The 26,300-nt window shown below is 36.7% G+C and overlaps 1 protein-coding gene across 7 annotated transcripts; it reads left to right on the forward strand.

The window, feature by feature from the left end:
- The first annotated feature begins 1,130 nt into the window (after positions 1 to 1,130).
- On the forward strand, positions 1,131 to 25,989 carry LOC103710924 (GDT1-like protein 1, chloroplastic). Of its 7 annotated transcripts, none has more exons than XR_015987370.1 (14): positions 1,142 to 1,375; positions 2,919 to 3,009; positions 8,342 to 8,650; positions 11,962 to 12,015; positions 17,329 to 17,390; positions 18,296 to 18,364; positions 18,482 to 18,533; positions 18,742 to 18,816; positions 21,502 to 21,631; positions 21,717 to 21,787; positions 22,612 to 22,659; positions 23,289 to 23,392; positions 25,371 to 25,744; positions 25,829 to 25,989. XR_015987370.1 is itself a non-coding variant. In XM_039129121.2 (13 exons), the coding sequence occupies exons 1-12, from the start codon at positions 1,224 to 1,226 to the stop codon at positions 23,358 to 23,360; spliced, it is 1,185 nt and encodes a 394-aa protein (XP_038985049.2). In that variant the 5' UTR covers positions 1,131 to 1,223; the 3' UTR covers positions 23,361 to 23,392; positions 23,500 to 23,818. The 7 variants fall into 7 exon arrangements, 5 of the variants coding, with proteins under 5 accessions (XP_038985049.2, XP_088578524.1, XP_088578523.1 ...); XR_015987369.1 differs by having other exon boundaries at positions 25,845 to 25,989; XM_039129121.2 differs by lacking the exons at positions 25,371 to 25,744; positions 25,829 to 25,989 and adding an exon at positions 23,500 to 23,818 and having other exon boundaries at positions 1,131 to 1,375.
- Positions 25,990 to 26,300: the final 311 nt, after the last annotated feature.

Here is a 26,300-nt window from a genome sequence, read left to right on the forward strand (position 1 = left end):
CGTTTATCACTTACTTCTAGCAGTTTATGGACTTTTTTTTTTGGTACACTATGAGTCTATGTTAAAAAAATAGCGGGTAATTAAGTTATGGTTCATAAGGCAAGTCCTCCATTAATGATGGAGCCAAAAAAGTATGATCAAAAAAAGACGTTGCAACAAAAGATGGTTTGTTCTGGTAATATCGTCCGCAATTTTTACTAAGACCTGAGGTTATACAAACTTCAATAATTAAATCATTTCCCTTTTCATGGAGTTGATTTCGTGAATTATGCATTTTAATCCTTTCTTTTGACTAAAATCTGAACTTTTGCCCCGAATTTGGATTGAGTCATCATCAATGCCTCATCGCACCAGTCTTGATGTCCATCGGTCCTGCCATCCTCCATCTTGCTTAGTGTCTCCACCGAAGCAATGAGGTGTTTAAACTTCTTAATATTTTTTCTGAGAGGATCTCGGTACGTGGTACTGATCTGGGATCCCAAAAATGGTCTTCTCTGGTGACAATAGCCGACGAGAAAGTTAGGGGTACGAAAGCTAGATTAAGCAATTACAGATTTTTTCTAATGACAAGGGGCGGTGAGCTAAATTCCTCAGTGTTTAGTTTGGCCTAATCCCGGCAACAGATGTGCACAGAGTGGTTCGGATAAACATAAGCATTTCTATATAGATCCTTAGCAAAAGAATATTTAGATAATGAGTACTTTCAAAAGAAAATAATTATAAGGCGCTACACATAAAATTTTAATATTTAATTATATTATTTAAACTAGTCTCAACAAGCAAGCATGCAGGGACTAGTTCAAATAAAGGAAATTTCTGTGCAAATTCCTAAAAGGAAAATATTTAGATATCGAGTGGAAACAAAACATAAATAATTGTATATAGGCCCATTAAGCAAAATATGTTTATATAGGGATCACTTTTAAAATTAAGTAAGTTTAAGGATTGATCCGTAATCTTCGATGTTTAGTTTGAACTAGTGGCGGCAGCCAGCGCGAAGGGACCGGTTCAAATAAAACATAGATATTTGCACATAGTTCGCTGATGGAAAAAATATTACATACAAGTCCTTTTGTTGTCGTGGCATGGCCTTTTACGTTGAGGTGGGCTTATCCGATAGACGATAGGTCCTTATAAATAGTTCTGGCCGGAAGAAAGTGCCGACTCAGCCAACGGTCGGGAAGAGGAGAGCAAGAGGCGTGGAGCTCCCTCTTCGTCCCGAGATGCAAACCCTAACCCTAGCCCTTTGCGAGGGCCCGTTCATCGTAAATTCCCCGCCTCTCTGCCCAAAGAACGGGATCAAAGCTCTGTTCTTTCCTCCCTCGCCCCCCTTGTTCCAGAAAAACAGAAAGAAAAGTTCTTGGAACGTCCCCAGGTAATCATATCTCTCGTCCTCCTCCTTTTCTTGATCTCTATTTTTTTTTAAGGAACTTTGCTGTGAATTCTGGAGGTTATGATATGAATCCGTCAATGGATTCCTTCGCTTGCATTGTTCTGAATCAAGAACTCCTTTGTTACCAGATCAAGAGGAAAAAACAGAAAATTTACCTGACAAGCGAGAATTCTATTCTTAGATGGACCAAGAAATATATTTATAATGCGATGCAATTGATACCATCCGTCAATATTCGTCATCGAGATTTTCTTGACAGACCTTTGCCAAAATTTGAAAACTTTATGTGGAAGGGCATCATGAGAACGTTAGAGCTTGTAGGCATTCATGTTCAATGTGCCATTTTAATCTTCTATATATCAAATGAATTTTTTTCGTTCGTTATTCGATGAATATATTTATAATACGATGCAATTGATACCATCTGTCTTTATTCGTCATCGAGATTTTCTTGACAGACCTTTGCCAAAATTTGAAAACTTTACGTGGAAGGGCATCATGAGAACGTTAGAGCTTGTAGGCGTTCATGTTCAATGTGCCATTTTGATCTTCTGTATATCAAATGAATTTTTTTCGTTCTTTATTCGATGAATATATTTATAATATGATGCAATTGATACCATCCGTCTTTATTCGTCATCAAGATTTTCTTGACACCTTTGCCAAAATTTGAAAACTTTATGTGGAAGGGCATCATGATAACGTTAGAGCTTGTAGGCATTCATGTTCAATGTGCCATTTTAAATTTTTAATCTTCTGTATATCAAATGAATTTTTTTTGTTCTTTATAACTTTGTTTTGTTCCCGGAGTTCTTGTTTTTTTTTTTCCCTAATTACTCTGTTGATCAGAAAGGGAATAAATAAATTAAAAAAAAAGTATTGCAAGGTGGTCGTAAGTGGGAGGTGGGGGGTCTTAATTTTGATGCAAACTGGCTATTGGTTCATACACGACCTTGCTTTTGGCTTTCGAGGTTTGTGGACTGCCCTAAAATGTCTAAGAATGGGGAATGAGTACGATCACTGAAGTTCTTGAAGTGAGAAAGATGTGATATACAAAAGAAAGAGGTCCAATTGAAGAGAAAAGTTTATTTGCAACTCCTAGTTTATGTCATCTATTTGCTTAAGTTTCCTTCTGGCTTGATGTTTCTCTAGTATGCATATAAATAAGAATGGAAAAGTATTTTTTTGTGTGATTACCTCTTAAATCAGTAAGATATTTTTCAGCTGGCTCATTACTACAATTTTTCATCTTACCGCTCACATAATAATACCTATTTCTGGTGAATAATTTTACTCATATTACAATAAGAAGCTAAAATATGCCAAAATATAATTTATCCCTCTACAATTCATATTTATTTGCTAAATTATCTTTTATATGCAGAAAGGAAATGTTCCATTTGAGCTTTATTTGCTTGGGATTGATCTTCTTATTTGTGAAGTTGAGTTATATATCCAACACTCTTTCATGCCGATATTTTAAGTAACCATATTAAAACAAGTTTGCATATTATATATCATGCAGACCTATGAGGCAATGGACTCAATATGGATATATAGATGAGAAATCATTGAGGCATCCAGGGCAACAACTTTCATTGAATCTGCATGGAATGGTAATCTTTCTACTTCCTTGAGTAGTTTTCAGTCTTTCATATGATATTGGACATTTCAATCCTGCTGCTTATCTGCAGATTGCCTGCAATACATGTTTATTCTTTGGATTCCACATGCTTTTGTGGGATTTAGAGAAGCTAGATGTTAGTATTTATTCCAATTTGTCTATTTTGATTTCTGATTTTATTTAGCTATGCTAACTAAATTAGGATATTTTTCCCTGTACAGTATTCAAAAATTTAAAAGAAAAGGTTAGATTACCTTAGTGATGTCACTACCTTAAAAGCAGCTTCATACAATAGAGGAACTTCTACAAGTGAAAAATAATCATTGGCTTGATCAAATTGCACTGTGTTCCACTGTTATACCATTTATGAAGGATGAAGATTTCATGGAATAACCCAAGTGAGCCTAGGTGTTGGAGATCTAAGATCATGTGACGATACATTGGAGGGCTGACTTAGGAATCTCTTAGATTTTATTTTAGTTGTCAATTTGATGTATTCTCCATTTATTTCTGGTAATTTTGTTAGTTTTACTGGTTATTTTGAATCAAGAGCTGATATTAAAAGATCTCAATATTTATTTGATAATTTAATTAGGCCAATTACTGTAGCAACAGCGATTACTGTTCCCTATAATGTTCATGCTACAGTAACCATGAGCAGTAACCATGCCTTATTGGGGTAGTTTTGGTATTAACAGAAGTTATTAGGATTACTTTTCTTATAAATTTGGGTCATAGAGTTTTATATAACAGAATGGGATGATTAATTAATAAAGAATAGGAATGAAGTCTTTGGTTGCTCCTTTTAGTTTGATTCCATAATGGAGGTGGGATGCTTTCAAACCCTATGGATAATTCCTAGGACTTGAATGAGTTTGGTATCATCTTTTCTTTTATCCTTTTCATGATTTTTTTACTTTAAGTTCTTTAATTCTATCAGATCTATTTCTGTTTTTCCTTGTTTCTTGTTGATCCCATATTGATTTCGTTAATATGGAATCCACCAACCAGTCAGTTGTTTTACAGCCCCTTTCAAACCCTATTTCCTTGATAACAGATCTTCTTATTCCATTACCTACACCCTAAATCCCAAATCCTTAGTTTAGACCTTTTTTTTTAGATCAAATTCTCTTTCTTTTAGAAAACTTTCTTTCTTGTTCATTGGTAGAACAACTGAGATCTATATGTGATGGTCAACAAGGCATTGGATCTATTCCTAAGCACCTCCAAGCCCTCTCATTCCCTAGTTTCGTATCATCGATCATTGCACCCACTATCAATTTTACATTGAAATTTCAGCTTTCATAGCTCAAGTGATCAAAACTCGGGCCTCAGCTTGACATTCTAGCATGCTGTAGGTTTTAACCTTGCTTTCCTAGGCTCTTATTCCCCTCCTCCCCCGTGTCCTCGACTTTCCTATATCAGTTTGATATCAGAGCCCTTGGTATGCCATAACGTTCTATCATAGAGATTGATCCAATGCATGAACATATCTAATTATAAGCAACACTTTTAGAAACATGTTTCTTATGAAGATTTTACTAGAGATCTTGAACCACATGATGTTTTAGATTGGATTGCTGATCTAGAAGATTATTTTGATTGGTAGAATATGTTTGACCCTATTCGGCTATTTTTCACCAATAGAAGACTAAAAGGTCAAATTTACATATGGTGGAGAGGCATGGAAGATGAGATGATTTGTCAAGGTTGAGCTTCTATTGTCAGTTGGAAAGAGATGAAGAAACTTGTTAAAGTAAGGTATTTGCTGCCCTAGTACAAAAAGCACTTTACTATTCCGCATGATATAAAAATTAAAAAATGACCAACATGTTTCCAAGAAGGCTCCAAGAGAAGAAGTTGGAAAAAGTGGAATAAACTTCTCTGTTTTCAAGGATCCAGTAGGTGAGAAATATTGATTGTATGATAGAAGGGTCACTGCAAAGCAATGTATGTGAAGAAGTCAATCACCTAACACCTTGAAGTATTGTCAAACTTGTCCGCAATTGAGATTGTTGCAGTTAATATCAGTTAAAAGTTATAGCGTTGAGTCATTGCATCAGTTTGGGATACATGGCAATAAATAGAGTATCAAATCTGCATTTGTGAATGTGGAAGTGAAAGGTCAAAGAAGAGGTGCTTTGGCATACATTGGTTAATTGGAAAAAAAACGATTCTACTCAACTCAGATGTTGGTGGTTTCAACCGGATTCCTAGCTACAGCCAGACGGATGTCGTGCTCCCTTCTAGTTAAGTCCCGGTGCGGCTAGACCAACTGTGACCGGTATAAGAAAGAATGCATTTCACATCACTAGAAAGATTAATGCAGCTCCTTGAGCCCACCGAATTCTCCTTGTGCTTCATGACAGGTTTGTCTTACCTTCAGAGTATGATTCGCCCATCTTCACCTATGATTTTGTTTGCTTCACCCCCCTACGGCCCTCTCTCTCTCCTCGGTAAGTTGGCGGCCTCTCTCCGAGAAGAGTAGAGACCCTAGATATCCAGCAACTCTTAGCTTCATATCTAAGCTCTTCTCTCTTCAATGCCTCCCGTGGATCCTGATTTATCTACCAACAACCGATCTCTAGGAGGAAGTGGCTGGTCAAAGTGGTCCCCCATACTAGAAAGCTGTGATCCAAGATCTCTAGCCATCGGCAAATTCCTCTCCTTCTGAATGTCGATGGCTCCTCAAGTGCTTCACTCGATGCCAAGGATGAGGCGGAGTTTGCCTCTTCCTACCTTCATAGTGAGATCTCGAGCAAGTCCAGCCTGGTCTTCCCCAGATTTAGGGCTCTCAAGCAGTCGAGATCTTCTTGCGGGAGGGTGTGGAACTTGGTAGCACTCAGTGGATATCTATGGTTCGAAATTGTCGCCTTCCCTCTCTCTCCTTGGTAAGTCCTTCCGCCTCCCTCTTTCTCTTCCTCTCCCCCCTCTCCCCCTCTCTTTCTTACTCTCCGGCCCTCTCCCTCTCCCTCCTTGTGGTTCCAGTGTGCCACAGTTCAGTATGGTACAGATTGGTATTGTACCATACTAGTTGTTGGCTGGAACATCTGTCGGTACCGGTTCTGTAATCCTTCATTCTTGTAGCCATATAAATATCAGATTTTTGCCAAAAAATTCTAGCCAACTCTTGATTTTGGCTATTTAGGTTCATAAGGCCCGAAGGACCCAATTCAAGCCCTAAAATTGAAACCCCTAGTTAGATTATAGTCAACCATTGTCTATTTTCTTCAAGAATGTCATCTTTCTAGTTCAGTTCTATTGAAAGCTCAGGTTTTATCTTGAGATCTCAGCAATCTATAGTTTTCATCCCTACCCTAAACTCTTATTCATTCCCTTTTATGCCCTAATTTGCTAGGGTATTTTCTTAACTACGGATATCTTCTCAGTCGTTAGTTATATTGTAATGTTGACCTTTTCTCTAAGACCAAGTAGTTTATTAGCAGTCTCATGCATGTACCTTAATTAATTTTCATCCTGAATTAGGTCATAATAGGTGGCTCTGAGCTCATGTTGTAAATATTGTGGATAAAGCTCAGGTGCATCACTTATTAGTTTACAGTATTCATATGACAGTAGGGCATTGTTTCATACTTAACCCACAACCTTTTGTACCTTAATTTCACATGAATGATTTATCATAAATTAGCCTTTAGGTTTATATTACTCTTCTTTTCCTTTTTTTGCTTTTCCTAGTGAGAATTTGTTGATCATTATCATGACTTGAAGAACCAATAAGGATGCAAATATATCAATGCAAGCCTCGGAACCAATGAGGATGACTTTGCAATGATGCTGCATATCTAGACAAACCATAAAATTAGAAAATCATAAGCACAACCATATGTAGACTTAAATAAGGAAAATATAGTGCAATAGTAGTGACATACTGAACATGTATTTATTATAATGTTTCTATAATAGGTTATCATAGTGGCAATTGTTTATCATTCCCTCAAATCTATGTTCGGTCATACGTCAAGAGTTTACAAGAATGATGAAGTGATAAACTAACCATGCCATGAATAGTGGATCTATCAATATAAGAGGAGAAAGGTGGAAAGTGACGTGCATGACCCAAATAATGCGTAGAATTGGATGTGAAGTGGCCATGTTGCTGATTTGTAGGATGAGCCAGGATGGTGCTTGAAGGCAAATAGCAATGGATTTATTGTTGATCATGCACGTGTGCCCGCGAGTGCGAGCATGAGTGCAAGTGCAAGTGAGTTGCATGTTTCGCATTGCTAGTTGATAATTTATTGTTGGATCTTATATGTATTTAATGAGGAGCAGTAAAGGCGGAACTGTTACATTGCAAGATGCTTTACTCAGACACATCCCCATATTATATGCATTGGTGTTTAATAAAACAAATGGGGTAAGCCATCGGAAATCGCATATATTGAATGGAGAAGAACTTCATATTGTTTCATAGCCATTTGAGGTAAGCCATCGGAAATCGCATATATTGAATGGAGAAGAACTTCATATTGTTTCATAGCCATTTGATGATACGATTTTCGTGATGCTCCTTCTAAGCTGGAAATTCTTGTACATCATTCATTGTCATCAATTGTTGATGTACTGATTCTTTTAGGAAAAAGATTTATATCTTAGTGAAGGCGATCACTTGCATGCCGATCATTTTGTCCATTTCTATGGGAATTGTTGATGGTTTTGCATGGTTTAAGTCCTAGTGATATGTTGTAAGCTCACAAGCTAACATTTTACTTGAAGTGGCATGTGCACTCTAGAATGTATCTTGTGCTCTTGGGCATATAGTTATTTCTCAGGACCTTCTTTTTAACTAAATGTCTAAAATTGAACCACTACTATCATAATAAACAAACCATAGACTATAAGTATCATTATGCTTTTTATTGTTTTGCCATTTTCAAATATATTTTCTTCTAGAATGCTTAGACCAAATTCACTTATATAAGAAGCCAACAGTGATTGGATTATGATATTTTTCCATCATGATTCAGGATATATTTTGCAGGACACGGACCTAGTTACTTTCCCATCCATTTTTTTTCCTGAGAGAATCACTTGATTTCTCCCACACCCACAAATGAGTTACTCTACTTAGATTTTTAGTGTTATGCGATATGATTACTTGTCAGTTAAACTGCACAGCTTAAGTTCTATATGCAGATTTCTTCACTGGTCACAGTTTGTACACTAATTCAATCCTCAACAGTTGATCTGATATGCTATGGAGTTACGGTGTTCAACTTTAAGATATATCAGAGGTTCAATGAGATTTTTCCTGATATTTGCAGTTTACTCAAATGTCATAATATTTTCTAATTTGACTGTAGGAACTTCAATGCCCTGAAAACTATAGCAGCAAGACGACTTTGGAGTTGATAGATACTAAACATAAACATGGTTCAGTGGATAAATCCCTTGAAGATATCAGTAATGCAAACAGTAACTGCACATATGACTTTGCCAAGCACAATAAACTTCCATTATGTGATATTTGCAGAGAACTTAAATTTGCAATCCCCATTGGGTTGCTCAGCTTTGAAGTCTGTCAGCAGGCACTTGCAGATACAGAACTGTCTGGAGTGCAGCCCATGACTTATATAGGGGATCTGGCTGATATCAGTACAGGTTTTGCTTCAGTTAGGAAAACTTCCTTTGAACTTTTAATGAGATCTTTTTATATTTGTGGCAAAAATCTCATGCATGCATTATTTCCATTTAATCATTTATTAGCATGTAACTAAAAATTGCTTTGGAAAATTTTGTTCTGCCATTTCTAGATTCTTCTATTTGCTCAATTATTTTTATTTCAGTTTTTAGCTTATTAATTAATATGTAGACCTCAGTAAAAATTATGCTGTGTGAACTGAAGTGAAAGTTCATGATGATTGGTTTCTATTAACATTACAAGCTCAATCAATTTCTCATGAATCTATTTCCAGAAAATGGAGATCGATGAAATTATAGGGATTGTAGCGATCATGAAGATAAGGCCTCAATTCTCACAAGCATTTGGTAGTTAATAAAAAGTAACTAGAATAATGTTTGGGACTGAAATAGTTCAATGTATGTCTAATATGGAATATAAAAGTTACATCATGCTGAGTATATGGTTATAGCATGCAGTTTTAAGAGTACCTGTAATTTATGCATTGTGACAGTAATGACACATAAGCAAGAGGAAGTAAAATTTATCTAATCAACTTTCTATGAAGGGAATCTGAGTATAAGATTGGAATACTTTAATGTAATATATTTATCTCCTATGGAACCCTAGTTTAAGAACCAGTCAGAATAAATAAAAAGGATCCTGATTCAGGAACCTTAATTAATTAATTTTTTATTGATTCTATATGTTTTACGTCTTAATTATACCCGTTCTGCTCCAATTTTTAGTAGGTGATAAAATTAATGGTTGTTACAGAAGTTTGAATGGTTCCTCTAGGCTCTAGCCATTCTAGCATCATCTTAATGTTCCTATCTATTGAAGGAAATAAATATAGATTTTTTTTCCTTTAATTTTTATGTTTTGTTGCAAAACAGGAGAATGCAGTTGATTTTCTCATTCTTCCTTGGTATGTTTGATCGATGCTGTTTGACATGAAATGGGGGGCAAAATATTAAAGATTTTAGTCTTTGAGATTTGCAAACAAAGACAGTCAATGAGAAAAATGCCTAATCAACTGTCCTTGTCCTACGATGCGTGGAGAGCAAGCGCCAAAATTCATATAATGCAATATTCAGTATATTGGTTTTATACATAATACATGCGCCCATAAAAATCTAAACTATTTTACAACAAATTCATACTGAATATGTTTGAAGTATCACACGCTGTGCTAGCACTAATGACTTTGAAAGTGTACATATTTATCTTATGAATCTGGGTATTGAGCCATATTAGCACAGAATGATGTAAGTAGCTTTTCCAGTGGACAATCTTCTGCAGGAATATGTATCTTGGAAAACACAACTTTTCTATGCTGCAGTATCTTGGATAGTGTATGAATAGTTGATTTTTAGTTACACCAAGATTTGTTCATCACATTGGATTCTGCACTTTTGGAACAAGCATATTCTCAAATCTACTTGTTGTGATCATATAGTGGCTCCCTTATGGATCATGCAATTTAGATTATTTGAAAACATGAATCTTTATGTTGATAAATATAGTTCAAAAAACAAATAGAATGGTATGTTTACCATTTCAACTCAGACAAACTTTGGACAAAAATGAAACTTTTTAATTTAATATGATTTTCTGATAAGTATAACATTTTTTCCGATGAAAAACACATTCTAATATAAATCATGAAACCATCGTGGACCATGTTTCAGTGAATTATATGAAACAAAATTGAATTTCTTTTCTTAAATAATCTGCCCTTGTTTTAGCAATTACCTCTGGAAAAGAAAACTTTGAGTTATGGTTTATCCAATAATCCTTAGGGATCTAGTAATCATGTGAATGAGGTGAAGATTATTTTCTTTTTAGAATTTCTATTTCAGTTCATTTTGATGATGGATACAAGAATTGTTTAACATATTTTAGCGATTTAAAGTCTCAGTTTGTTATGGAAAACAAATTCAAGATTCCTGTAATTGTCATTGCTCAAATTGAAGGCATCCAGGAACCATAAACAACTTGGATACATTCAGGACCCAAAACTCAAAAGGTTCCTAAATATGGTTTTGTCCTTGGAACAGTCAAGAGTTGATGTACTATCACTTGCTTTATGGTGTCCTCATAACTCATAAGAGACACTTTCAGAAGTCATGCCAAGTCTCAATGTTTCTGGCTGATCTGAGCAAGAAACTCATTTTTTCAACTGCTAATGAGTGTAGGGCTGAGTTATGTCATTACCAAGCTTTAAGATGTTCATACTCTGATGTCAGAAATTATTCCAAAATCTCTGTAGACCAAAGTGTCCAACTAAAACATCATGACACATTTACATAATGAGATGTAGGGGCATGCATCATGCCATTAAGGCCCTAAACCATTGGATACCTACTTTTGTGACATTACGATATAGGGATACTCTAATTTATGCTTTACATTTTGACTCCATCAATTTCTATGAGATATCATAAAATCTGAAATTATTCCAAAATCTCTATAGACCAAAATGTCCAACTAAAACATCATTACACATTTACATAACAAGACATGGGGGCATGCATCATGCCATGAAGGCCCCAAACCATTGGAAACCTACTTTTGTGACATTATGACATAGGGATACTCAAATATATGCTTTAAGTTTTGACTCCAACAATATCGAGGAGATATCTCGAAACTTTTTTGTTTATTTCCTTCATGATTCAAATATATGAGCTTGTACTCATATCTTTGTATCTCAAGTTCCACATTTACTGGTGATGCATAAAAAAAAGTTTCTAAGTCATGGTGAGCAAATAAACTCATTCTTTCACTATATTCATTGATGCATAAGATATGAACATTTGATATATGTTGAAACAACCAAGTTCCTGGTTTCAAACCCTTAATAAATAGAACAAGCCTCGTTCAAGGTGTTCATGGTTGACAACAGATAAATTGATACTGAAACGAATGTGCAGCGAACCACTGCTGTATTTTTACCATATTAAATCCATAGCATGTGCAAAACACGTAATAACATTAAAAATAAAAAGGATACAGGAAACTTATCACTTGAATTATATAGAGTAACTAATTCTCTCTTTCTGCTATTTATTCTCTCGCACACATTGGTGAAAGTTAGATAATTAGCATAGGTGTACTGATGTTCATGTGGTATTTAAGTTGTTTTGCTATTTCCAATGCCATTTCATTTTCTTTTCTGCAACATTGTGTTATTATGCCCTCAATTTGTACTTTTATTTTATTTGAGTTACTTTCAATTTGCTGTATTTTTTTTATTATGCTCTCTGCCTTCTCTATCAACTATGATATTGAATCTTGCAGGCCTTTTTGCTGATCTTTTTCTCTGAATTGGGAGATAAAACTTTTTTCATTGCTGTAAGGACTCATCTGCTTATGATGTTTAAAAATATCTCCCTAACCTTGTAAGCAATGTTTGTTCAAATTCGAACAGAATATGTATTATAGCCTTCAATACATGCTGCATTTATCCACATGAACACTCACATGCTTACTTATATGCACAATTTTCTGTCCTAATGACTAGGTCAAAATTGCTTAGTCCCATTGTCCCTGAAAGGCGACAAAGGATTCTTCAAACCATCCTGAACCAGGCGGTTTGGGCCGCACTAAACGAAACCGACCAAGAAGCCGAACGATTCGGTTGGTTAGGACGGTTCAGCCTTTTAAACCAACCCCCCCCCCCCCACCCCCCAACACACACCACCACCACCACCACCAGGCCCCCCGCCCCCTTCCTTCTCTATCTCCCCCCTTTGCCATAATCGGAGCTTCGAAGCCCCCACCATGCAGTTGTTGGAGGCTCCACCGGTACCCAATGCTGATGCCACCACCATCAATCTATGTTGTGCCAACCAAGGTTCTCCGGACCGACCGTACCGACGTACCGGTGAGCACCGGTACGGTACCGGTTGGAACCGGTACCGAACCGGAGACGTTCTCGTCCACGGCCCCGCGCGCGTCGGACGTAAAAAAAAAACAAAACAAAACAAAAAAACAACGTGTCCGCGCGTGTCCGCGGACGCGCGCGGATGCGTTAAGTACCACAGAGTGGCATTTAACATTACATGGCCCATAGCATTACATGGCCCATGCGGGTTGGCAGCCCACGTGGGCACGCTGCCCTGCGCGGGGAACCGTGCGCGGGCGCGATTCCCTGCTGGAAAATCGGCCGCGGGTGCGGTTTCGGTGCAGGGAATCGCGCACGGGCGTGCGATTCTCCGCTCGCGCGTCCGCGCGCGATTCCCCAAAAAAAATCTACGCATCCGCGGACGCGTTAAATGCTACTCCGTGGCATTAAGTGGCCCACGCGGGCTCCAGCCCGTGTGGGCGCTCTTCCCAGCACGCGGGGAACAAGTAATTGGGCCGGTGCGAACCGGCCCGATTCGCACCGGTACAAGTACAGAACCAACCGGTTCCGACCCAAACCGTACCGGTGCACGTCGACACCGGTTCGGTACAGGCTGAACGGACCGGTTCCGATCGGTTCAACATACCTTGGTGCCAACGCTCTCGATCGACACCTATGCTCTCTCTCTCTCCCTCCCTCCCTCTCCGTCTCCCTCTTTCACCCCTTCATCTTCTCTCCCCACCTTCCGTTCTCCTCCTGCTAGGGCTAGCTTTGGACTTTCTCCCTCTCTCCCCTCCTCTTCTCCTGATCCGTCATCTCCAATTCACGTTGGCTTAGTACGGTATGTATTGGTACCATACCAAATCGGTAGCCGGCTGATATGGACCCAAATACCGGTCTGGCGAACCTTGGCCCATAACAGTAAGAGAGTTTGTCGTAACATTTACTGAAGTTTGGATTTTGACACTTTAGAGATACAAATAACTAACCAATAGTGAAGTAGGCTACAGCACAAACATTCCTTCTGTTAAAATTGTCAGGAAATGCTCTTCCTAAGGCTAGAACAAAATATTGCCAGTTTCAGGATCCTAATGTTATAGTGTCCAACAACCATGTTCATGTTACACTTGGCAGAATATGCGAATCCAGCATGTTAGCATATTACTCCTACGCTACAACAACAATCCCAAAAATCTGATAAGGAAAGATTGAGGAGCCAATGTAGTTAGTTCTTAACACCAGATTTTAGCTTTCATTTGCTGTATTTTAAGCTAGTATAATTTAAATAGCAATTTGTAGTGATTTTACAGGCTAGCTACTGGAAATTTAAGAACAGATATTTGAGGAAGTATAAGAAAATCAATACATTTCTTTAACAAATGAGTTAAGAGAGATTGTGCATGTGCTTGTAGATATCAAGTCAGATATTTGTTAGGAGTCCATTTTATCATCTGTATACATCATCTATGCTCACAAACTCCAAATTACAAAGCCTTTATGATTACATTTGGTTGCTATGGTTTTGGTGCAAGACTAGGAGTTCAAGCCACTATTGCAGATACTATTATATCATGCCTAATTGAAATATGAAAAAGAATATTCTGAATACTACAATTAATGAATTAAGTAGAATTTCTATAAATTAACATGTTTCAACTTTTGGAATGAATTTGTCACTTTATGCTTGAACAGTATGTTAGATTGACGATCCTTGCTATTGAAACTCCAAAAAATGTTTGTTTAGTGAAATATCAGTCCATGAATATGATGTGGGGTTTACAGATTTTTTATAAACTAATTCATTTTGTCTTAGTTGAAAAGAATGATGCCCATTTCAATTGAATTAGCTTGCGTTTGCATAAGTACTGATTATGACATGCTATATAGCTGTGTATATTTCTGTGTGACTCCATATAGTGATGATAATCTGTTGCGGCATAGTGCATACTGATAAAGAGGTCCAAGAAACTTTTTAATCTCAATGTATAGACATCTAACTCATAACCACCTCACCATAACCAGGTAAGACCTGGGGTTTTACCCACTGTCTGATGGGCTTCTCATCCATTCTTTCTGCTTCTCGTTGGTGAGTTCTTTGCACCTCCGTAACTAAATCTCAAATGAATATATCTAGTTGGATTGTATATCCTACTTTAAGCTCTAAATAAATTATTTTCATCATTTGCATCTTAACAACCCCCTTTTGGTTCACTGTCTGATGGGCTTCTCATCCATTCTCTCTGCTTCTCGTTGGTGAGTTCTTTGCACCTCAGTAACTAAATCTCAAATGAATATATCTGGTTGGATTGTATATCCTACTTTAAGCTCTAAATAAATTATTTTCATCATTTGCATCTTAACAACCCCCTTTTGGTTCACTTTCCATGGTTCTTTTACCACCTTTTCGTGATATTCTTTTCTTGTTTGTCCTGTAACTCCTTCCTCCTACTTGTCTAGTTAAATATTTCAGAGCCTTATCAGGTTATCTTTTGGCATTGAAACTCTTTCATTTGTCAATCAGTTTATACATTTTAAAAAATTTAGGTAGTGTCAGTTTCCAGTTCTTGACTCTTTAATACACAAGTAAAATTTGGATCGCCTTCTTGCCTGTTTTGACTAATTAGTTTTGAGCTTGGACTATTCTCAAAACAAATACATACAAAACCTTTTATTTTCTCTCTTCTAAAATGAATGCAGTTCCCTATATCAAACTTAACTTTTCCTTTTCAATCTAGATGCTTTTTAGGTCCATAGGAATGTTAAAGAATGCTCCTTAGTTGCTAGAGCTTAAACACATTAGCCAATTAGATAGATTTCTGTACCTGCCAACTAGACCTAGGTTTCACAATAGACCATTCTCTTGGCTAAAATTTCTGTGACCAGGAAGTTGTTTGATAACTTTATATTGTTAAGAGATAGATGTAGAATATTCTCAAACTTTGATGCATCATAACTTCATGTATAAAGATGACCTGATATAGATAAGGCTAGTTGTAGAGGTTTTTATATGAGTATCTATCATGCCTTACAGCATATTATGATAATGCACACTTTTGATTTGCTAATGTAGGTCACAAATAAACATGCATATTGGTAGTAAATGGTAGTCAGACAGTAACACCTCCCAAATTGATAGATACCAACTATTTGAGTCAAGAGAAGTTCATTATCTTGAATGAAGGGGCACATGGGCACAAAAGTTCATAAGCCATTAATACCCCATATGGAGTTTGGTTGTTCTTTGCCTCCCTCCCTCCCTCCTCCTTCCCTCACAAACATCAGTACTTCAATCTCATGATGGAGAGGTTGCCAGCATTACCATGAGACATCAAAAGTTCACATTCAGTTCCATAGCCCTTTCTTTCCGATTTAACCCAAAGCTATCAGCTTTTTCCTCTCTCTTCCTAGCTGGATTACATTTGCATATTGATGAGTTGGCTATAATTTGAGTTTGGCTATTGCTAAATATACAACTTGTGCATAAGATTTTGTCATACTTTGCAAAAGTATGATGTGTACTACATTTTGAAAAATTGCCCCAGTCTGACTCGAAACAGAATCTTACACAATTGATTTGGATTCTTTTTAGGCCTCAGCTGACCCAACAGACTAGCCCAATGGAGAAGTTCAGTCTGCCAAAGTTTTCTAAAACTGATGGGACCTAATTTATAATTTATCAAGCTTGTGGACAAACCAGACCTAATTTTGAGACAGGTTGATTCCTGTGGAAATACTCGTCCTTTTCTATCCATTTTTATCAAGCATTTGAAACCATTTATTAATAGATTATGGATTATGTCTTATGTCCTGGTTATTATCTTCCAAAGAATAATTTTATAAAGATATACTGGGTGATAATTGTGATGCCAGGACCCGCAAATTTCAGCATTCTTGAGTTTTTTGTGATTTTTTATGAAATAGATATCCAGCATTACCAGATATTGTTGGTTACATTGTTTTTAACAAACAACTAGATCAAAAGTTTTAAAGTTTAAATTTTTGAGAAGGGGTCAACAATGTATACAACACCTCCTCCCCCAACCCACCCACAAAAAAAAAGTGTGGCCTGGACAACATATGCAAAAGCATAGACAACTGAAGAATGACTAAAGATAATAATAGGGAAAGAGTGAAAAGACGAAAAGACTCAAGATGACAAATAGGTGAACTGACAAAGAAAAAACAGTCTAAAGGGGATTTGAACACGTGACCTTTAGTTCTGATACCCTGTTAACTAACCACTAGAACCCAAAAGCTTAAGGTTTTAGGGAATAAGTCAATAATGTATATCTAATCCTTTGGTCAGTCTGGCAAGCAGGAGTTTTATAAGTGGTGAAGCTAACTGATGATGTCTTTGATGTTTCCTTTCTGAACTCATTTCATTTAGATGAACATGCTGATAGCCATATCAGAACAAGTTTTTGGTGTCCAACATTGATGTTGGCCACTAGACATTTCAGACTCAAACTGCTTGATATAAACTAAATCTATCTTGTTTGATGAATCTGAATCATAAGTAATGATGAAAACTAAATAGTTGTGCATTACCATTGAATTATAGAACACTAACTAGGTGATATAGAAGTATGATGCTTCTGTATTATTTTTTTTATTAAATGTGTTACTTTATTTAATAAGACTGTACAACACGACATTTTCTATGTAAAGAATATCTCCATGCTATACATTACATGAACCAATGACACTTACCATTGGTATTCTTCTTCACTGTTCTACTACAAGTTTAACTATGTATCCCAAAGTATTCTTAAATAAGTTGAAACGCTGGTCAATGTTACAGTTTTCTATATTTTGAATAGGCACTACTAGCTGCTAGAAGTTCTGGAGCTGTTGTTTTCACGGGCACGTTTGGAGCACTTGCGTAAGTACATGAATGCATGGCAATCTCAATCTTTTCACTAAAAGCTTTTGTTTTGTTCGTCAACCATGTCTTGCATTTTACGTGCTTTTGCTGTTTTAAACTGCCCTAACATCCTAAGAAAGAGAACTACATTTCCAGTTTTTTCACTCTTAACAAGCGCACTTCTTCTGAAATAAACATATGTCTGATAACACTGGCAGTATGTTTGCAGTTATGTACATAAGTCATTATCATGTACTGTATTGTGTAAGTGGTGCAAGAGCATGTATAATTACCAGGTTATTAACTCAAATGTTTTTTTTTTTTGAATTATCAAAGAGATGATTGTTGGATTTAATTGAGTGTTAAATTAGGAATCAGTCATTAGATAAGCTTGAGGATATCTTGGGATTTGAATGTAAATATGGTGATAATTGCATGTAGTGATAGTAGATAAAGTTCCAAACAGATTGACTTATCTATTAAACTCAAAGATCCTTTTTTTAGTACAAAGGAGGGCTGAAGCCCATCTGATGTTACTAAAAGATCAAGCAAGTAAAAAGATAATTACCAACACTGATCTCTATTGGTTTGAATATGTAGCATACAAATCGATCAACTGCATCCAACTTAACAGAGGAAGCATAATAGTGTTGGTGGTGACAGAGGAAGCCTGTTCCTATGCTGTCTTTGATTCTTTTGCATGTTCAGCTGATTGCTGTTAAGATCTAAGATTATAGTGTAAAGATATGAAAATTCTTCATTATGGTAATCTATTGCAGTTTAACTTTGATGGGCACATTTGCATTTGTGATCACTCAGAAACTATCTTATTCCACCAGATGAAGTTATTCTCTCCCCTGTGAGCTGTTAACATTTAAGAACGTGCAGATATTTGAATCATGACAGTTGTTTGCATTAAGCAGGGCAATGTCTGTTGTGTCCGTTGTTCTTGGCCGCACATTTCACTATGTTGATGGTATCCTTCCATTTAGGTAATTGCACTTTTTGTGCAGTTTGTTCGAATTATGAGAAGTTAACATTTGTGGTAATTAGTCCATTCCTGTTGTTTAGCTTTCTTTCACATGAAGATTCTTGTTCTGTGGATGCAGGTTTGGCCAGACAGATTTTCCCATTGATGATTTTGCAGCAGTCTGTCTCTTGGTAACCATCTTCAGCTCAAGCTTAATTAAAGAAAATGAAAATGAAAATGAACTAGGACAAAGAATATTGTTGTTTGGTTGACGGCATCACACTTGATCACTATTGCTTCTCTATCTGCCTTGTTCACCTTTATACATATGGAATGTGCATAATTTATGCATCATCATGCTGGAGATATCACCTCATAGCCAATTCTAAGTAATTTCAGGTTTATTTTGGTGTTACTACATTGCTTGAAGCTGCTTCAGATGATGAACAAAAAAGTAAGGAAGAACAAGAAGAGGTAATTTTTCTTTACTTGTGCTCCAAAAGTTTATGCTGTAATGGTTGAACACCACTTGAATGTTTCAAGGTGCCACATTATCCTTTGGGCATTGGTACCAAGTTAACAGGTTGAAACATTATGTTTTGTTTCGGTTGTAAATTATTACATTCATAATATTTTGTCACTTTTAATTTATATGAGTCCAATCACATCACCATCTTATTTTAATTGCAACAGATATCCACTGCCCACGTAGAAAACCCTATGTGGACCATCTTATTTTAATTTCAATCACATCACCATCTTATTTTACCTGCTGTTTCTGTAACTATGCTGTTTTTTTGGTCTCTAGATTCATTCCTAAGTAGTCCAAGATGTAAACTTTGTGTATGCAGAGATCTTTGTCCGTTGTTTTTTTATTCCTGTAGTTGTTTCATTTGATTTCTGTTGGATTTTGCTATTCTGAGTGCTATTCTGCTTTTTTATGTGAAAGGAAAATATATAGTTTGAAACATTTCCTTTTTTTTAAAATGTGTTGGGAACTGGTGTTGCCTTTGAAGAAAATCCTACTAGAACTGCTTAATTATTGCAATTTTACATTTTTCTTCTCAAACAATTCTAATTAGTTTCACATTTTGTTTTTATTTTATTTATTTATCTCTCTCTCTCTCTCTCTCTCTCTCTCTATATATATATATATATATATATATATATATATCATTTTTTTGGGGGAAGGGGTTCTCATTCGATCCTTCTATGGCCATGACTTCTTCTGATTCGTGACTTAGATGATTTATTAGTGTGAAATTTCCTCTTCCAATCACAAAAGTATTCACACTTGTGGAATATTTAAATCTTCAACTCAAGTAGTGCTTTACACATTCTACCATTTGCCTTCATATTCATTGATTTGACATCAGATCTATTTATGAACACAAATTATTTTCTAATGACATCTTATCATGAAAATTTAGCGCACTAAAGCTAATTTCAAGGTTTATCACGAGTTAGCCTTATTAAATGGTTGCCACCATTTAAACATAGCCTAAGGAGTGTTACCTTTGAGGGTATTTTAATGGTTCAAATTGAGAGCTCCTAGTAACGCTGCAGATAACATGATGTTTTGTACATGTTCATCTTTTTGACACTAAGTGGCATGGATTCTATAAAAGCATTAGCTCCTGTGTGGCTGTCTCAGCAAAGCCCTATAGTATATGTATCCTCTGTTATCGATCGGCTTTCAGTTAGCTTCTGCAATAGGAGCTATCTCTTCAAGAACTCTATTGGTTGAATAGGTCTGAGAGAGTCAGCATTTTTGTGTTATTTGATGAGCTTGTAGGATAAACAGATCATACTGGAGTTTTACATTCTAATATTTGAGTCTGGAAACAAGCCTACAGTTATCATGATTGGTCTTGACACATGTATAGAAGTTGCTGCTTTATTGGGCTGGGCCACCGGCAGGCTTGTAAAGAGCTAGCTTTATTTCTTTCCTTTTGTTTTTCCCTTGTTTTTTCAAAGCCCAATCCTAATCCCAGCACCAATTCTTATCAGGTATTAATTTTGTTAAGCCAGACATACCCTCAAGCCTAGTTCTTGAGCCCGAGCTAGGAACTTCCTGGGTGGGGCTTTGTGTTGCTAGTTCCATCTTGACCGATTGACAGCTTCACGCCTGAGTTCCAGCTATGGAAAAGGCCCATGTTTCATTTTCTTAAGCAGTATAGTGATGATTTAGGAACCTCCAATTATAGTTGCTTCTTTGAGACTTTGCATTGTCTCCTTGTTGAGCTTGTTGCTTGTTGTACTTCAGTTTTCCGTCATATGACCTCTGCATCTCAGGTTCATGAATGTCATTTGCTCTAATGCTTGCTAATGATTCATTAACGAAAAACCCTAAGCCATCTAAAGTAAAATTGTCAGTTTACATCATCTTAAAAAGAGAGTGAGTGAGAATAAAACTTACCGAGTTGATTGAGGATCTACTCTCAAAGGCCCCTCTCTGCTGAGTGTTTAATCTGATTTGGCATTTCAAAGCACAGTTCCCACGCTCGAGCCCCAAATTGCCATCTCCTGCAAATAGCAATTTATATGAATCATATAAAGGATAGCCCAGTGCATGAAGCGCCCGTCATTGTGAGATCTAGGAAGCGTTAGAGCAAAGAAAGCCAAACCGGCCGATTCAGCCCGAATCGAACTGACCCGATTTCCGACCGGGTTGGGTCGGCAGTAGAAAACGGTTCCGGCCCCTAAGGGGCCTAAATCAGATGGAACTGGATGGTTCCATCCGATTTGACTTGATTCGAATCGGTATCAACCCATACTGGACGCCGACTGGTATAGATCTCGGTACCGGTTCGGCGAACCTTGGGTCACAGAGGTAAGCAGCCTTAACCCCACATGTGAAGAGGCTGTTTTCATGTTTGAAATCCATGACACCCAGGTCATGATGGAGCAACCTTACCATTGTGCCAAATCTCACCCTCATTGTATATGAATCATAAGTTGATGGTAAATATAGGTTCAAGCCAGCTAATCCTATAAATTATTTGTTTTTTTGGTGCCATTTTTATTCATTCTGATCATTTCTTCATGCTTTTGTGGATCATATCATCACTATTGTTATGTTCATCCTTTTATAGTGAGCATAGTCGTTGAAACGTGTATTTCTCCAATCCTTTGTAATGCCTTCAAACATTGAATCAGGCAGAGCTAGCAATTTCAGAGTTATCAGGAAATGGTGCAGGAATAATAGCTGCTGCCAATACAGTGATCAGCACTTTTCTTCTGGTTTTTGTTGCTGAATGGGGTGATAAATCCTTTTTCTCCACGATAGGTAGTCTCCTGTTTTGCTTTTTTTAGGTTGCTTGAGTAACTACTAATATTCTTATGGATTTCATTCGACGCATTTTCTTTTACAGCGCTTGCTGCAGCTTCTTCACCTCTTGGTGTCATTGGTGGAGCACTGGCTGGTCATGCTCTTGCAACTCTGGTAAAAGCTGAAACATGACATTACCATATTCGGCTTTCTCTCGAGTTTCAGTTCAAAGTTGTTATTTACAATCTACTATGGAATTTCCTGCACCAGTCTTGCTCTTGCAATTGGCTATTCATGACGACAAGCTACGAAGTTCTGGATTGGCTTAATGAGTATTGCTTGGATTGATGCTTGTAGACCATGAAATCATGGTCTTAACTTTCTTCCCTTTTCTTTTCCCTCATAGTATCCATCTCGGTTATTTAGGTGTCTCCTATCATATTGACACAAATATGAGATTCTCTCCTTATTTAGGCTCATTACTGTTGATTGCGTACTGCAATGCCATTCTAATCCATTTCTCGATGATTTTATCTTCACATGATTGATTTAATTTCCTAAGGTTCCTCTGTTACAATAATTTGGAGACATCATTTCTTGTTTTACCAAATGAGTGGGTATAACTTGTGCACATACATCTTCTTCACTGGTATAATGATTCATATGAACTAGCTGATCTAATTATCATCTATAAGTCTTTTTGCCCTCAAGTTTCACTAGCATGCGGCAATCAGACATCATAAAAGCAAGATCTGTGCTCCCAAATATGAGAGAAAATAACCCATGTTTTCTGTTATTAATTTATATATTAATCCAAGAGGTACCTGCTCTGACATACTTATTGCATGGCCATGTTTCCGTGAATTCTCTAATCTCTAGAATAACTGTGCATTGTTGTTACTGGCGGTCTCTGTACTTTTAAGGCATGTAGTTTAATTTCAGGTTTTTCTTTAAGGTCTTGGGAAGCCAAACCTGATGTCCCCTATGCTAAATTGCAGCTTGCAGTCGTGGGGGGTTCTTTGCTGGGGACATTTCTCTCCGAGAAGGTTAGTTCAGAATTTACAATTTTCCGAAATGGATGGCCATGTAATGTTTATATCCTCAAATTCTATCATCATTTGCTCTTCAATGTGTTGAATAGTAAAGAATACTGATCCATGGTGCAGCAATTCTTTTTGATTGATTGAGTTACTGACTAAATACTAGCATTATAATAAAAAACAAACTTTATGACATAGAAAGAAAAGAGATTTTGTTCTGTATAAATGTCAAAAAATCACCAAAGTAAAACGTGAATGAAAACTGAATCAAGTTTTAAAATAATATTACTGGGAATTGTGCTGACCAAATTAATTAGAGTTGTGATGCTAATGCAAAGAAGAATGTTTGTGCAGCATCTATTTGACGCCAGCAACCATGTCATGAATCCATGTGCCTCTGTAATGCTTAGGCTCCATATCATGAATCCATGCTATAATACTTGAGCTAATTTCCACTTCCTACAAAGTGAAACATGGTCCTATTATCTTTATATGACATTTAAGAAACCCTACATGTCCTTAAGGAATATCTTTCTTCTGTGAATTTTCTCCACAGGGTAGCTTTTTTTTAAAATAATTAAAAAAAAGAAACAATTGTCTTGGTATTTAGAATTTACAGTTTTTCTCATTTATAGGTTATTGCATACATTGGAGGAACTCTCTTCCTTGTCTTTGCTATGGTAACACTAGTCGAGATAGTGAGCTAGTTGGATTTTCAACTTCTGTTGGCGAAGAACAGGTAAATTCAAAAATTAAGTATATTCGTGTAGAGCAAAGCATGCGTAGCTCAGAAATATCCCAGAAAAAGGACTTTTCTAATCTGACACTTTCCTACTGCACTATTAGGACCAACGCCATAAAGGCTACCGGAACTAAGACCGGTAGACAAATGCCACTTCAGTTAACTGATTTTCCTGTTCATAGTCGAGCTACAGAATCTCGTATGTTCCCACTGTTGAATTTCTTGGACACGTATCTCAAATGATGTCTCGATTTTGTATCAAATGTTCCCACCATTGAATGTTTTGGTCATGTAGGAGAGGACTTATTTTTCGTATTTTTGTTCTGAATGTCATAATGCTTGTATTCAGAGTTCGTCACTGCTTAAAGAATTATCTTTATACTGGATAGAAAAAGAAAGCAATATCTTAGTTCCTCAAACAAATTGGATTTTATGCAAGTTATGATTGTGCTCGATGACTCCTCATAAGTTCTTTTCAACGTGAACAATGCTTCTGGCATGGAGGTTCGTTTTCACCACATTATATATATATATATATATATATATATATATATATATATATATATATATATAATGTGGGGGGCAAGATGGTTAGGTGAGTATTTAGTTCCCAATTTTTCATAGTCAGAAATAATGAAGGACTTCTCGAAATGAAAATTAGAACTATGGATCATGATTGAAGATATATAAAATAATTAGAAACTATTTTTTGAAGATTTTGTTGCCTCCGCATCAAGCCAGCGTAAATTGACTCTGATATATATATATATATATATATATATATATATATATATATATATATATATATATATATAGAGAGAGAGAGAGAGAGAGAGAGAGAGAGAGAGAGAGAGAGAGAAGTTGGGGGCAAGATGGTTAGGTGAGTATTTAGTTCCCAATTTTTTATAGTCAGAAATAATGAAGGACTTCTCGAAATGAAAATTAAAACTATTGATCACGATTGAAGATATATAAAACAATTAGAAACTTTTTTTTGAAGATTTTGTTGCCTCCGCATCAAGCCAGCGTAAATCGACTCTGAGCAAGAGGAGGACCGGCCCCAACGTCAGTAAACCTTAATTTATCTGAAACTTTGGAGATTCTCTATAAGAAAGCCAAAGTGTACTCGACTGTGGACTTGAACTAGAAAATAGTGTCTGGATTAACTCTGAGAATGACAAGCCGTACTTCCGAAACACCTAAGGGCTCGTTTGGTTCGCGGGAAAAGAAGGAGGGAAAGTGTGGTCAACGGGAAAGTAATGAGATGCCTCTTGTTTGGTTGGAGTTTTCAAAGGAGAGAGAAGGGAAAGTTGTATTCCCATGGGAATGTGATTCCCACATTTCATGGGAAAGTCTTTCCCATGAGAAACATGGGAAAGTTACTTTCCCATGAGGCGGGAATCACTCCATTTTTACTTTTTCCCAAAAAGTCCCTTCAGCATTAAAGAAGCATTAAAGAGGCATTAAAAATCTAATTTTTATTAAGGGCATAATAGGAATTATATATAACTTTCCTAGAAAAGTGGATGGCCAACCAAACATAATCACCTTGGAAATTTGTCACTTTCCCATGGTCAACCAAACATGCCAAAAGTATTTTCCTAGGCATTCTCTTCCTAGGAATTTGTTTCCTAGGAAGGAAAATGCTTCCCGCGAACCAAACGAGCCCTAAGTGCCGTCACAGCACCGCATATTGTTTTCCAACTTCCAAAATTTCTGGCAAGGCCAGCCTCGAGTTCAGGCATGATGCATTTGAACCAAATATTTAAGCTATGTTCCACGCGAAACAGTTTGGGCTTTGACGTTTTGGGCTGATTTAGGCTCTTGGGCATGAAGCACGTTCCTCAGCCTAGTGTTTCAGAGTTGGGTTCTTTTGATATCCGTAACGATAGTTGATGTATTAAGTTAAATGTTTTCCTAATGTGAAAAGAATAGCTGCAAACAACTTATGATACATCGGATTGTTTTCTACCAGGGAAGCTGCTTGGGTATCAAACTTATTCCATTAGTTTCTGATAGAAATCGTCATTTTGTAACTATAATACCATATTGGCTGCTCGCCATCACTGCATCCTTATCTCCGCCAGTTGCTGCATGGAATCGTGCATCAGTGGAGAAGATAAAGAGAGGGATGGGAAAGGAAGGGGTTGAGGGGAATTACTGCTCAAACAAAGGAATCCTGCCCATGGCTAGTTTTTTATAAATAGCCCAGCCGGATCTTGTGCTGACCTGGCTCGGGCTACAGCAGTCCTAGCAATCATAACCAGGATAAAAACAACATCTGGCAGCACAATCCTTCACATGATGACCCATGCAAATCTGACAACCAGCGCTCATCAAGGAGCATCTGTATGCATTATTACTATCTTTAATCTTTGTTGTACATCAATTGATTGATGCAAGGAGAATAAGTATGCATTATAAATGTTAAAGATTCTTTTTTGGATAGGAAGCAAGATCAACAATGAAGACAAAAGGAGGAAGAAGTAAATGAAGAATGTGAGGTTGCTACTCTTTTTAGTGTAACAGAGGATATATTTAAGTATTTCTATATGCATGTACATATGCATATAATATATAAAATTATTTGTGTATGTGTATTTATGTGTATATGAATAAATATATGTATATATGTATACAACCGCACGCGCACACATGTAGAGAGAGAGGTAGATTAAGATGCGATAAGTAGATTTTTACTCTAGTTAGACTACAATTGGACGATGATGGTCCAACGTTGGTTATGTGTCATTGGATATGATGTAATATCTTTGAACTGTTTGATTTGAAGATCGCAGCTCATATGTCAAAGTAATCAAAAATTGGATGGTATAAATAATACGAAACAATAAATATTTTTTGACCGCCTTCAATCTATTTCCTGTGACATACCATAGCCTCATTC

This window comes from Phoenix dactylifera, chromosome 5, assembly GCF_051530095.1.
Source record: "Phoenix dactylifera cultivar Ajwa chromosome 5, Ajwa_hap1_PhDact_Kaust_v1.1, whole genome shotgun sequence".
Lineage (NCBI taxonomy): Eukaryota > Viridiplantae > Streptophyta > Magnoliopsida > Arecales > Arecaceae > Phoenix > Phoenix dactylifera.

Excerpts from the sequence above, each read along its gene's own strand:
- LOC103710924 (XM_039129121.2), top strand. The coding sequence starts at position 1,224 with ATGCAAACCCTAACCCTAGCCCTTTGCGAGGGCCCGTTCATCGTAAAT. Across the intron at positions 8,651-11,961 it reads TCAGTACAGGTTTTGCTTCA|GCCTTTTTGCTGATCTTTTT; the intron begins GTTAGGAAAACT and ends TGAATCTTGCAG. Across the intron at positions 21,632-21,716 it reads ATCCTTTTTCTCCACGATAG|CGCTTGCTGCAGCTTCTTCA; the intron begins GTAGTCTCCTGT and ends TTTCTTTTACAG.